Source organism: Ambystoma mexicanum, chromosome 14 (genome assembly GCF_040938575.1).
Source record: "Ambystoma mexicanum isolate Mex_15411 chromosome 14, UKY_AmexF1_1, whole genome shotgun sequence".
NCBI classification, from domain to species: domain Eukaryota; kingdom Metazoa; phylum Chordata; class Amphibia; order Caudata; family Ambystomatidae; genus Ambystoma; species Ambystoma mexicanum.
In genome coordinates, this window is record NC_090940.1 from 535,160,816 (window position 1) to 535,174,711 (window position 13,896).

The 13,896-nt window shown below is 40.1% G+C and overlaps 1 protein-coding gene across 3 annotated transcripts in view; it reads left to right on the plus strand.

Moving 5' to 3' along the window:
* The window catches only part of WARS1 (tryptophanyl-tRNA synthetase 1), a 285,365-nt gene that overhangs the window by 77,396 nt on the left and 194,073 nt on the right, over nucleotides 1-13,896 (plus strand). For all 3 annotated transcript variants that reach the window (XM_069637773.1, XM_069637774.1, XM_069637772.1), the window contains exons 4-5: nucleotides 6,077-6,185; nucleotides 12,613-12,732. In XM_069637773.1, the coding sequence (XP_069493874.1) occupies nucleotides 6,077-6,185; nucleotides 12,613-12,732 (229 nt within the window). The remainder of the gene's footprint in view (nucleotides 1-6,076; nucleotides 6,186-12,612; nucleotides 12,733-13,896) is intronic.

Genomic DNA, 13,896 nt, shown 5'->3' on the forward strand with positions numbered 1-13,896 from the left:
TTCCTGTGTAATGGCTGGTCCAATAGGGCTTCTCTATTATTATTATTATTATTATTATTATTATTAAACGCCACCTTGTACTAGTGGGTGAGGATAGCCACAGTAAACCAATTTGTCTATCGGTTGATTCGCCCCGTTCTCATAGGACTCGTTGGTACTGCTATTTTTCTTTAAACGTAAAAACTATTCAAATGGTAAATTATTCTTTACGTGCTGGGCATGATGACTATTGTAATGTACAAGGGATTTTTGTCAGTGTTTTTTATATATAGTTTGACCAAAAGTATTCCTTGATGATGGTATAATGAAATGTCCAAATAATTGACTTGGTTATTCCTCATACTCACTGTGAATTTCAAGTATCTATTTTGTTCCTTTAGCCATTTGACAAAATGGTTTGCTTCTTCCTCACTGCCCTTCCAAATTACAAACACATTGTCGATGTATCTGAGCCAGCATGAGATGTTTTCTTGGAATGGATTAAGAGCTGAATAGATGAGTTTCTTCGAACATATTTACATGCATGTTTGCTAAATTGGGAGCCATGGTGGCTCCCATTGCTGTTCCCTTGACTTATTGGTAAAATTGGCCCATGAACTGGAAAAAGTTATTAGTAAGGGCCATCTCGGTATACCATTTAATAAACGAGTTTGGTACAGGATGATCACTTTTCTCTTTTCATTGGAGTCTCTTCCAGTATGTTACTGTATGAAACCTGTATGTCTAGGCACAGCATCAGGTTAAAACCGGGATCAAAAGTATTGCCCTCAATTCTATTGATGGCATCGGTACTACCCTTGATATAACTCTTTATACCTGGTATGAATGGTCTCGGATAAAAATCCACGTACTTTGATAGAGGTTCTAACACCAAATTCATTCCTGAAACGATAGTTCTGCCTGGGGGTTTATCTAGATTTTTGTGGATTTTGGGGAGGGTGTAAAATACTGGTACTCTGCCATTTCCTTTAATCGGATATTCCCCTTCTTGCTTACTGATAAGTTGCATTTCCACAGCTCTAGTAAACTTGGTCTTAATAGTGACAATTAAACCGTCATGCGGATCGCTATTGATCTTCTGATAGTGGGTGGTGTCTGGCAAATGTTTTAACCATTCTTCCACGTAATCTGTTTTGTTTAGCACCACTATCGTGCCATCTTTGTCTGCTTGTCGGATAATATCCTCATTAGAACCCAAAGATTTAAGGACAGCCTGATCCGTCTTGCTCAAATTGGAGTGTTTAGGAATACCTTTAGACTCTGTATCTCTTCCATGACTTTTCTTTCAAAAGCATTGACATCCAACGTTGCAAGGCAAAGGTCTTCTCCCCAATCAAATAGTTGCAATAGTTGCAATGGATACATTGTATCTCTCCGATATACTTGTAGCTTCGGAACTCCTCGGCTATAATAGCATCTATGTATTTAGAGTATTTCTCAGTTATCCAGCACATACCAATGACTATGGGCCGTCCTTCATGTATAGTGTCAAAATCTATCTTTTGTAGAAAGTATATTGTTGGTAATTTTGAATTCAATGTCAGATAAGTTTTGTCTTCATCAGTAAGAAGTCCTGTCCTTGCCCATTTTTCTACCAGTTAGTTCGATCTCTTCTATAATTTCCTTAATCAGGTTGGTTTTCAGTCTCTCATAACAGCTAGGTACATTGAGATGTAACTTCTGCCATACTAGAAGTTATTTCTGTCCATTACTGCTACATTGCCCCCCTTAGCAGATGGCTTGATCACAATTCATTCATCACCCCTTAAAGAGACAAATGCTTGTCTCTCCGCCCTAGATAAATTGTCATATCTAACTGTACACCTGTTATTGTCTGTTATTTTATGATTGTGAACAATTCTTACAAAGTTCGTCTTCTGACTCACTCATTCGGTAGAATGTCACTAGTGGTCTTACCGTGAATCGGCAGTATCTGTTTAACAGTATGCGACCTTGCGCCGCCAGGTTAGTCGTCATTTCCTCAGTAGGTCCACTCTGGGCACATTTGCTGGTGTTTATGTAGACACCTAAGTGATTAAATGACTTGACCTCCAGGATTTTTTCACCGTCCAATGACCAGGTTGGCTTGTTCGTGCCTCTGAGATTTGGTGCGCCAAATATCATAATGCAAGATTTTTCATTAAGTATTTGGTTTCTACCTAGACTTGGAGGGCCTCAAATTGGTGCTGTAAACCTATGGGAGTCTGATCGATCAATGCAATATCGTCGGCATATAATAATCTCCCAATAGGTATTCCTGCAAGCTTTGGCGGAAACGATTGAATTTGAAAAAAGGCGTCCTCCACGTCTGACATGAAAAAGTTAGAGCTCTGGCGCCAACTGGCAGCCTTGCTTCAGGCCTACATTCGTTGGGATGACCTCGGACAAAAGGCCTAATTTATCTAGTCGTCTTATGGATGTATCCAGGTAGAGATCTTTTATGTTTTGTAGCACCACGCTCGGGCATCTCCAAGCTTACAGTTTTCACCATAGCATGGGTCATTTAACAGAGTCGGAACGCTTAAGACGTGTCAAACGCTATAAATATTTTCTGACCCTTCTGACGCTCGCCCTTTTGATTTCAAGAGGTTTAACAAAAAGATGTTTAATGGGGTCCCAATCCCTTTAACAAACCAGATTGCCAGTGATCTCTGTGGCCCGTGTGAATACTCCATTCAGAAAGTGATTTTAATACGATCACCGCAAAGACTTTCGAGCCACGTCTAATGGAGCTATTGGACGGTAGTTGTCTGGGTTCGTCCTCAATCTTTTTTTAAAGATCGGGACAACTGCAGTCGACTTCCACAAGGTTGGTACTTTTCCTGAGGTCCTATTATATTTCAACAGGTGATGGAGAAACGTAGCCCATTTCAGGGCGTTCTCTTTCAACATTTCGTTATACAACCCGTCTGGGGTCCGGGGCTCTTGAATTGTTTGCCTTCTTGATGAGGTATCCATTAGATGATGCATCAATATTCAACTGTTCATCCGTAGTAAAAGTGTGTGTCTCTTCTCGGCCTGACGTTGCTTCAGTGTCCTGTTTAGCATAGGAGTCGCACCAGATATTTGCGGCGATCCGTTTTTTCGAGCAGAGCCTCTTGAGGGGTATCCCTTTTGTTAATGATAGACCAAATGGCGGCCATATTTTTTGTTATGATTTTATTTCACATTCCTTCTGCATCTTGGTTCAGCATGTTTTTTTTGTGCAAGTATAACCAGTTGCTGTTTAAGCTTATGAATCCGAAATGTGTTGGCAAAGTAAGGTAGCACACGAGTTTTATAATTTGCGCAAACCTGTTCAGATTTTTGCACTAGAGGATGAACATTATCGATCACAGCTGCTTATGCATGCCTAACATTAGGATTGACCCAATTTTTAAAAGGTTACAGTACATTTTTAATAGACTGAGAAGTAGGTGTAATGGTGGTGGACGCATGCTCACAAAGCACACTTAAGAAGCTTGTGAAGTTTAAGACGCAGAGATGAGCACTGGTTTTCAGAGTGCTGTCTGCTAGTGTAATGAAGTAGTAGGAATGAACAAACTAATGGTAGTATTTATGTATATATTTTCTCACTCAACTTTTTTAACCTGCAATGGTTACTTGATGTGATTTAATAATGAATCTACATATGGATAAGTCAATATTAAATGTGATCACTAAAATATTTGGTAATGTACCAAATACTATATTTTATATGTGTTTTAACTTATATTGTTGGATTTCTCTGGACTTTTATTGGGACTCTTGGCCCTGAAGTTTCATGTCGAACACATGTTCTTCCAAATTTCGGGCAAGGGGGACTGAAATAGATCCATCCAATTTAGTAAAAGAATAATCTGATTACCTGCCATGTAATATATCGATCCACCGTTGATTACCTTGACTTTACTTTGGAATTAGGAGGTCACACACTGTTTGGACAACACAATTCTGTTTCATGGGACAAGTTGGATTTTACCAATCGGAATTGTGCGCATCTAGGCTCTTTAATACAGGGTACTTGGGGAAGATATATTCCCGACTGTTGATGGTGATGATTGTGAGCAATTTACTGTAAACAGAAAGCTGGTTTTGAGCACTTGCTCAACAATAATCTAAGCAAGCCCTGAGCAAGACTTGCTGTTTCAGGTCTAACACGTGTTGGCTACCCAGTAAGAATGAAAAATTTCACCAACCGTTTGAGTCATCAATGAGTTTGATTATAACTGTATATGAAAGAACATTTATACTGATTGCGGTGTAGTGATTTTGATTGTGCAAATGTATGGAAGAACACTCAATATTGGTTAGGGGAATAGTGCTTTGTTCACACATCTTGGTTACTTCTGTTTTTTTAGGTGACCTTGGGCTTATGTCACTTGGTGGGACCACTGCAGGCTTCACCCCCCTCACTTTAAAGAGAATAGTAGTTTTACGATTAGTCCTTAGCTCGATGGAGTAGAAGCCCAAAACCTGTTGATTTACAATTAGAAAGCTAGCTTAATTTAAAAGTGCTCATATTTCCTTACAGTTTTCCCATGGATAGAACGTCATTGTTAGTGGTCATTTGGGGAGTAAGCAGAAGGGCTTTGCTCTGTGTTTTCTTGGGAATTGTTTCAATGTCCCCATACTCATAATGGCAGAAGCAAAGGTTTCCTCTTAGAGAGACTTCTGAGGTGGTGACATGGTGCACTATAAAATCCTTGTTGGCATAACCTAAAAGGGGACAAAACAAAAAAAGGATGATTTGCTAAGTTCTCAGGGTGTTGTGAATATGGCAGATTTTGATTTCTCACATGCAAACCTTCCCTAATATTACAGGGATTTCCAGGTATCCAAGCTGCTTACGTCACCATTTCTCTTTCCTGTGAGGTAGTGAAAGGGTCTATTCGCTTCTGTTTCACGCCCATTCCCCTCACTTTGGCTTGCTGAGGGGCCTCTCGGTGTTGATATTTGGGCGCACTGGTGTTCGTGTTTGAGGACCATGGAGGGAAACTTTCAGGTCCCAAGCCAACAGTCATGTGAGGACGCATAAAGTGCTATATGGAGCGTGGCATTGCCTCGTGGTAACAGTCAAAGGATAGTAACATGACAGGAGGGGAGGGCACCAGTCTGTCACTGTATACAGAAGTACTGACATCTCGCCCTTTCCTCCTTACTTGTTTATATACTTTGATAGCCTAGGTCCAAAAAAGGCACCACCATGCCTCACCTTGATCTAAAATATTCCAGAACAATCTCTTAACAATCTTTTTGATCTCTCTTCATTACATTCTGTTACCAACAACATTCACCTTTTATGCATTGTCTATCCTTGACTATGCCACTCTTGGATCAGGCATGGCAGTCACGTAATTAACATTCTGGAGTTTGACCTGGAGTACAAAGTATAGAGACATCCAGACCAATAATCCACCAATTTCCGGGATTGCCCAAGCATGCTCTTGAGCCTCTCATGCATCCAACATTACATTGTGTACAAGCTTAAAAATTCTCCTTATCTGCCTTTGAAACGCAAGCAAATTATCATAACAATTCAAAACATTCCCATCTCCACACTTTTGCAGAACCATGGTCCACCTAATGAGACTGATCTGCACCTATGCTATTGCAAAACCTTCTCCCCGCATCCCTCCATCTCTGTTTCGTAGTATCTTCCCAACCTCTTCCACTCGCTTATTTTCTTTTCTTCCAGCAGACAAAGGTCTGTATAGCCATGCCGAGGACACAGTGCGGCACTAAACAGACAAGTCTTGGCACTCCAAGACTAATAGGATGGTGATTTGGCGCAGTAAAAAAGCCTATAAACATAGAACATGCTATTCAGAATTGCATATATTACATTCATAGCACTATAGACATGAAGTTTAGAAGGGGGCAAAGTGAAGACTGATACTTTGTAGGCGATGTGTCCAATCCAAATAAGTGATTGAACATAGTAATATAACCAACAATTAACTATTTCTTTTTGCTATTGCCAATGATATAAATCGCATTCCATTTTTATATTGAGTGTAGTAATGAGGAAAGTGGTATTGGATGGAAAATGAAGCTTTTAGGATTAAATATCCTCAATGGTATTTCTTTCTTTCAGTGCGATTCGGTAGCAGTAAAATTGACAAGGAGTTGATAGATCGGTTTGAGAGGGTCACAGGACAAAGACCACATCACTTTCTACGCCGGGGGATCGTTTTTTCTCACAGGTGTGTATTTTCCCTTCAATTATCACACACAATTAATTGTTTAACTGAAGTAATGTGTTAGAGCTGAGTAACTGAAGCCTAGAAAGATCAGTCCTTTAATGGTCGGGTCGGGTGGAGGGGAGAGGAGGGGAGAGGAGGGGAGAGGAGGGGAGAGGAGGGGAGAGGAGAGGAGGGGAGAGGAGAGGAGAGGAGGGGAGGGGAGGGGAGGGTAGGGCAGTGGAAGGGAAGGGAAGGGAAGGGAAGGGAAGGGAAGGGAAGGGAAGGGAAGTGGAGGCTCGAGAGGCAATGGGGGTGTATGAGTGTACTTTTGAGTCGAAACTTGGTTCAGTACTTCAAACCCATTAGCCCCACCTCCCTATCGGATACATGCCAACTCCATGGGGCAGTCCTGCTGTCATATTCTCAGTTCCATATATTTCAAAATATAATGTCATCTATTTGTGCTTTTTCTTGAGACAGTACCTCTGTTCTACTGCTTTCGAACTAGATCCACGCTTTAACAATACAAATAAAAACATTAGGTGGGGTATTATTGCTTTCATGTATGGCTATTTTAACATGAAGAAATCACATTTGAGCTTTGTATATAAATGTTATTCATTAGCTTGGTGCCTTAAAACTAGAAGCTGTCAGCAGTCTTTTTGTTTTGTCTCTTTTCCACTGATTACAAATAGGCACAATGTGTAAGCTGTGCCACTTAGTGCAGTGACACGTTTCCGAGCAGTCACAAAGTGCTTAGGTTCTGTGACCTAAATTATTCTGCGCAACTTCCCATGCAATGATTGCAAAACCCAGATCCATGTTAATTTTCCCCTCTCAAAAAAGTGCTAGAGCACTACAAGACCACATCAAAGTGTGTATTTTGTATTTGTATTTATAAAATGTTTATATAGCGCTTTACGCCAAAGCACTTTACAGGAGGACAAAAGGAAATACAACAAGCATTACATAACATTTGAATCAAGAACCAGAAAACGGTCTAAATAAAAATGTACATTAGTGAAGTAGTTGAGCAGAGGCTGTAGGAGGTGTGGAGGGGGGCGGAGGGGAGACTGAAATGAGAGAAAGTGAAAGATGCTTTGGCGCTTTACAAATCTGACTTAGCATAGAAATCCACACCAGAAAGCAAACCTTGTCTACACTACAAACGTTTGTTTGGTTGTTGTAGTAGGAGACTGAGTTGCAGAAGCCCCATGGCTGCACACTTCCCCATGCAAATAGTCAGCATGGTTCCTTGCATTGGTTCAGTCAATAGTTTCCTCTACCTGCGCCTAACTAGTTGCTACAGCTATCCCTCGAATCCCCGGACTGCTCTTGCCACTTTGTTTGCTTTTTTCTCTCCTCTAATAGAAATGTGTAGTCGGTGGATTGGAACTACTACATATTTTGACAAATTGAAGATCTGACCGCATGGGGTATGGGGGGTATGTGTGCATTGCCCACACTCTGCCAGACTGCAAACATATCCTGTAACCTTACCAGCATCACATAGGAAATTGTCAACTTGAGGGGAAGTTCTGGTGGAAGGTACTCAAACTTCCGCAAAAGGTTTCAATTGTAGCTATTCGCCATGAACTCCGTATAGAATCCTTGTACGGCACAGTTGTTTGGAAATCAATTTCAGTGTTGCGTAAAATGCGCCTCATCCCCACAGTGAAGCCTTATATGATCTTAAGTGAGAAGAGCAAGGACTTATCAGCCGGCTTACTCAATAAGTGGGAAGAAAAATTGTTAATGATATTAAAGGAGGCAGACATTACTACGGTTCAAGTTTTGCAAATGCCACAAGTTGCAAAAAAAAGGTTTCGTCAATGGAATTGGATTGTAAATAATGAAAAACGAAAAGGAATTTGACAACTGCAATAGACTTAGGCACTTCAGTGCAAAAGATTGGCGAGCTTCCAAAATACTTGTCAAAATTTCCTTCACAATCGGTTTATAAGACTCTGACTGAATCTCTATAACACAAAAGAGATACTGAAGATGAGACATGATTCAAAGACGCCAAACAATCATTGCCGTTTCTGTTTGAATGCCCTAGAATCAATAAAACATCTAGTGATCCACTGCAGAAGAAATTGCAGTGCAGCGTTCATTACATTTGGGACAGTTCTCACCAAGAAATTATAACATGGAAGAATGGTGGACTTACCTAATTTCCGGAATTAACACACAACTAACATGCAGCGTTGTCAATTTTACGGACATGTTTGTGACTGATTCTTAATAATTGCATTAAGACTTGTTGTTTTAGTTGATTGGTTGGAAACATGGAAGATAACATGACAAAAAAGTTTTCTTTTTCTAAACTAATGTCAATAAAAAATAATAATTAAAAAAAATTAAATGCCTCTATGTAATCCTATCCACAGGTGATTGATTTCAATGTTTTTTTTTTTTTTAAATTCCTGAAAAATGCAGTGCTGAGAGAGCAGTCACAAAGCTAACTGTCTTTCAGCAGATCAGCTTGTGAACAATTTTTTTAAATCAAAGATTGTCATGCGATTAAGGCATCGCTTGCATAGACTGGCATGTTCAAAACGCACACTGGTGCAGTGTGTACTTTTCAAATCATGCTATAGCTCTGTTTCTGTTAATTTAGCTTTGAATGTTGGTGCTAGGATTGATGCTGTGTAGCAATTGTAAGTGTAGAGTAGTTCTTTGAGGTGACTCTCTGTTAGAGTTGCCAACTCCAGAGTGTGTGAACTAGCGATGGAGTAGAAAGTAGTAGTATTTGGGAGTGGTGATGGTGTATTGGTAGTAGTGGATGGTAGTTGGTCGTATTGGGAGTCACAGTAACAGGAGAGGGTTTGTGAGAGTAGTGGGAGTAGCAGGAACAGGGGAGAGAGGTAGTGGTGGTAGTGCAGTAACAGTAGAGGGGTAATAGAAGGTGGTGTCGTAGATTGGAGGAAAGAAGGTGATATTAGAGGTATTTGTAATAGGCTGGTGTTTGGAATAAGGAACTTGATGACATTGAAGGGTGGAGGTAGGAAGGCAGAGTGTGGGGGCAGAGGAACAGTGGTACGGCAGGAAAAGGGGAACATCCTGGGGCCCAGTGTAGAGAAGGGTCAGGAGAGACTTTGTGTGCAAGGAGAACAAGTGGGACATGGTAGAAGGAATCGCCAACCCATATCCAGTTGGAGTTCTAAGTGGGGTTAGGTCAGGAGAAGATCCCTTGGGAGTTAGCCAGCCTTCATCTTGGGGATACCCTTTTTTAGCCTAAGGAAGAAACTCAGATGATAGGGGTTACCTTTTAATTAACCACAGCGTTCGGTACGCCTGGGACAGGGAGGTGGGTAAGAGAGAGAGAGAGAGGGAGGGGGAGAGAATATATAAATATATATATGCAATGTTGAAGTTAAGGCGATGAAGTAAAAATGTTAGTTTAATAGTGGATAAAGTAAATGGACAAACCATTTTACTTAAATGTGGTTGTATTCGAATAACAGGGTTGTTTGTATAAGAGAAGTATTTTAATTGTGTTCTTTGAACGGCAAATGTTTTAACATGAGCATTCATTAGCTGCATTGTAAAAGTAGAGGACTTCTCTAAAGTGAACACTTTTTTCATAGAAAGTGAAAAAACTATTTCTGAGAAATTCTATTGCTGTTTTTTGAATGCAGAGACATTATTGCTGTGCATCCCTTGCTGAAGTCCCAATGTTCGGCATGCAGTCAATATCAGTAGTTATTACTACATTTTAATCATTCTGATTGGCTGAGATGTCGCTAATGATTTCCATGTGCATTTACAATGAACAGAAGTCCCCCAAAGCCATGCTTATGTTACTCTGTACTATGATATTTTGAGTCTTATGATTTGCTTTACACTCACTGCCACAATCATTACATAGCAGTAGCTTCTGCTGAAATTTTATCAAGATCCAATCTGTAGCACAACTCTAAGGTGTAACAGGATTTATTTTTCTATTTGTGTGTATTTTGGTGACAACCACACAGGTGGGTGCTTAGTCTATCTAACTGTAATCAATTAAGTACCTGCTGCAATAGTCTAACTTTGCGCAGCTCGTGGAAAGCACTTGGATGTTTAGGACAGTTATGTTTTTGCTTGTGTAAAATGGTTATTTCCAAAGGACAGTTTGGTTAAGCAGGCTATGTGTGTATCCGTTTGGAATTAGAATAATATGTTGTGTTCTTTGTCATTGTGACAAGACGCTTGATAATTCTAATAATGAAAGGGCTATTTGAATGATAGTCAAAACATATCTGGTGTAAGAGCAAAGGCCAAGTGGGAGATTATGTAGTGTCTGTGGTGTTGTAGCGGGCACAGAAATAATAAGTTAACCAGATAGGCTTTGGGACTCCGTGTCTGCCTACATTGTGTGTTTTGATTGTATTGAAACACATGGATGCAAACTGTACCGTAAATGTGGTTTATGTAACCATTGTACAACATAGAAAAAAAAACTTTTCAGACATGCTGTGTAGCTCTCTGCAATGAAAAACTCTTTTCTGCCAGTGGCAATGGCCACATAACGGGAAATGGTTCACATATAGGTAGAACAATAGAGCTTAACATAGCCTGTGTTCTCATCCAATATTATATTGACAAAAGAGTAACATCTTCAGTGAGCTAAAGCTGTATTTGGCCAGACCTAAATGATAAACACAGGCACTTTGTAAAAGTAAAGGTATTGTGTCTGCTAGTATTCTGGCTAGAAAATGTGCACAACCCACTAGTTATTGCTGAGTGATGATTTACTCTTGTTATGTTTGAAACCGTATTGTGTGCATGTGGAGAACTTGCATCCATAGCAGGGGGCAAGTGGCTTTTATGCAAGGTTAGCAGCTTGCAACTCGATATGTGTGCTAACTTGTGACTGATGGTAGTATGGTGGCTTGGCGTAGGCCCTACGACCAAAGTAAACTGACCTATGGTTGCAGGCACTTTACTTTTTGTTTTGTTTAAATACTTGCTTTGTTCCAGAAGTGTCAATAGTTCTGTTTTTTGCTGTTTGATGGAAAATTAGGTTTGTTGAGTTGTAGATTTAGGTAAGATGTTACATTCCCAGACTAGGTTGCTGTGGAATTTGCATTGCTTTGTCCTGTGTTGGTAAATTCTGACTTGTTGTGTCCTTTTGTTGGCAATAAGGAGCATCCTTTTCCAGTGGTCTGTTCTCCTTTTGGACTAGGTGAACTGAGCACTCGTGTACTGGACTTTCTGGGTGATGCAGAGAGCTCATGTCATCCCAGTGAAGTTGGTATAGAGTGATAAAATGTCTGCGACCTTGTGAGTACTCTGGAAATTATGTATCGGAAAACACTGTAAGGCTGCTAGAAGTGTACAGCCAGTCTAGTTGTGATCGGACAAACGTGTGGGTGGTTGTGTGGGAAGGTTTGGAAATGGCCCAGATTTTTTGGATCATTATGAATACAAACGTTTGATTGATCGTTGTGCTGCAGCCACGCGCGTAAGCTAATCTTGCTCTACAGCGACATTCCCAAAAATGTGTATTGCCTGATGGCTTTTCAAGATTGACCGTTCTGGTAACTGAATGGCAAGCGACTGCATGAGCCGTACGGCTCACACCATGTGTATAACTAGCAGATTTTTTATCTCCTCTTCTCTCAATACTTCTTTATATTCATTGGGTATTCTCTGACCGTCCAGGAACAAAATGTTTCTTCTTTGATGGCCCTACAGAAAGGCGGTGTACCTGCCACTCTTACTCCCTACAAACAGTAAATTACTCTAAAAAAAATAAAGAAGCTAGGAGTAAAATGAGGCCAACTAAAACTAGGAAACAAAGCCTCCCTCCACCCATCAAGCTGCAAAGATATTTTCAGATCAGTGTTGCCAGCAAAACCGTGCGACAAGGAGCACCAATATATCTAATAACTGCTCCGAATAGTAATTTTTAGCTAAATGAACGCTTGAATTACTAGCTTCAGAGAAGAACAAAGTACAAAAATCTGTTTTAGAGTTCAAAATCATTTTACTCCTGACTTCAAAACATTGGGAGCAAAATAAGCTCACTTCAAAATCTTATCTGAATCTCTGTTCTCTGGTAAATCTAATCTATACTGCTGTGTGCCTAGAAGTGTTGATATTGTAGCAAGGTTTGCATACCACATTGCTTCCCATGAGCCAGAAGACTGAAAACATCCTCCGCTCCACAAAACTTTATTAACCCTTGGCAGGGTCTAACGTCTTATTTTAATAGGAGTGCCTCTCTTCCAATACATTTGCGAATTAGTTCCTGTTGAAAGTAGCCACATTGTGTTATTTTTTTATTTATTTTACTAAGGCTTTGTGTATAGTACACTTTTTTATAATGCAGTGTTCTGTCTTCTAACATCGCACTCTAGCACTCTAACTTTTGGCTTCCAAAGCAATACTATTTCATACAGAATAATGACCTAGTTGTTGTAGTTTTGATATGTTTGTTCCCATTTATTTTCTTTAGAGATATGAACCAGGTCCTTGATGACTACGAAAATAAGAAACCTTTCTACCTTTACACAGGACGGGGACCTTCGTCGGAGGCAATGCACGTCGGTCACCTGATCCCTTTTATCTTTACGAAGTAAGTACCATAGCCTTTACGGCTTGATCCCTGTTACATATGTCCAAGGAGGCTTCAGAGCAGCTTACATAAAAAGCAGATTTGACGTTACATTTTAAGAATGAGATCCAAGTCTGCAAGAAGTGTGATGGTAAAAATATAACTTATTAGGTGGCATAAAAAGGTGTCTGCCATAGATGTGAGCAGTGATGGAGGACTTCTGGTAATGTGTAGATCATTACAAGAAATGTAAGCCATAGAACTCAGACTGCTTGATGTTTGTAAGACTGATTGAATGTTCATGGTGCCAACTGCTTATACGATTCAGGTTCCATAGTATGCGTCCCACTTATTTTAATTGTGGCTTCATACTGTGATTCACTAGACTGTATCATGCCAAAATACTGAAAAAAGAAAAATGTAACGAATGTAAATTTACTGTGCATTTGCAGTAGACGAAAATGCAGAATTCCAGTTATATTGCACAAGGAGATTGGGGATTGTGGGGGTGTCTCCCGCACTTGCAAGGCTTGGATTGTGCCATTGTACAATGGCACAGATATATAGGTGATCACTGCATGCCTGCATTTTTGCATTCGGGTTTTCCGAATGTGGTATGTTCAGGCACTCGGTGATCGCATAGATCTGCGCTGGTCATAATCATTACGTATGATCTTTGCAATCCCATCTTTTTCATTGATTATAGCTAGAAATAAGGGTGAGGGGCAGAAAGCCAAATGTCAAATTTCTTTAGTTAAACGCATAAAAAAATTGAACATGGAATTCTCTTACTGAATGGGTTTGGTTATATGTCTTGGTTGATTGTCCCACTCAACTTGCATGTAGCGGTTGGAAGGGATCTGCTGATCACATGAATATTCTACTGCAGTTGAAGCTGCTTTTGTCTGTTGAAGTAATACCTGTGATGCGGTCAGAATAAATCTGTTAGACTGACCGCAGTGTCTCTTCGGACATCTCCTCTGATGACAACACTGGATGGCCTTCAATTCCTCCTTGTGAAAGTCAAATTACTTTGAAAGATTCATACCTTTCTTTGCAAATATCATTAATTGAATAGCTTGTCGGGAATTGGATACTGTGTCCACCATTCAGTGGCTTCAACAACACATCTTATATACCAGCATAGTTGACGAGACCATGCTAAATGATAAAGGTGCATATGTA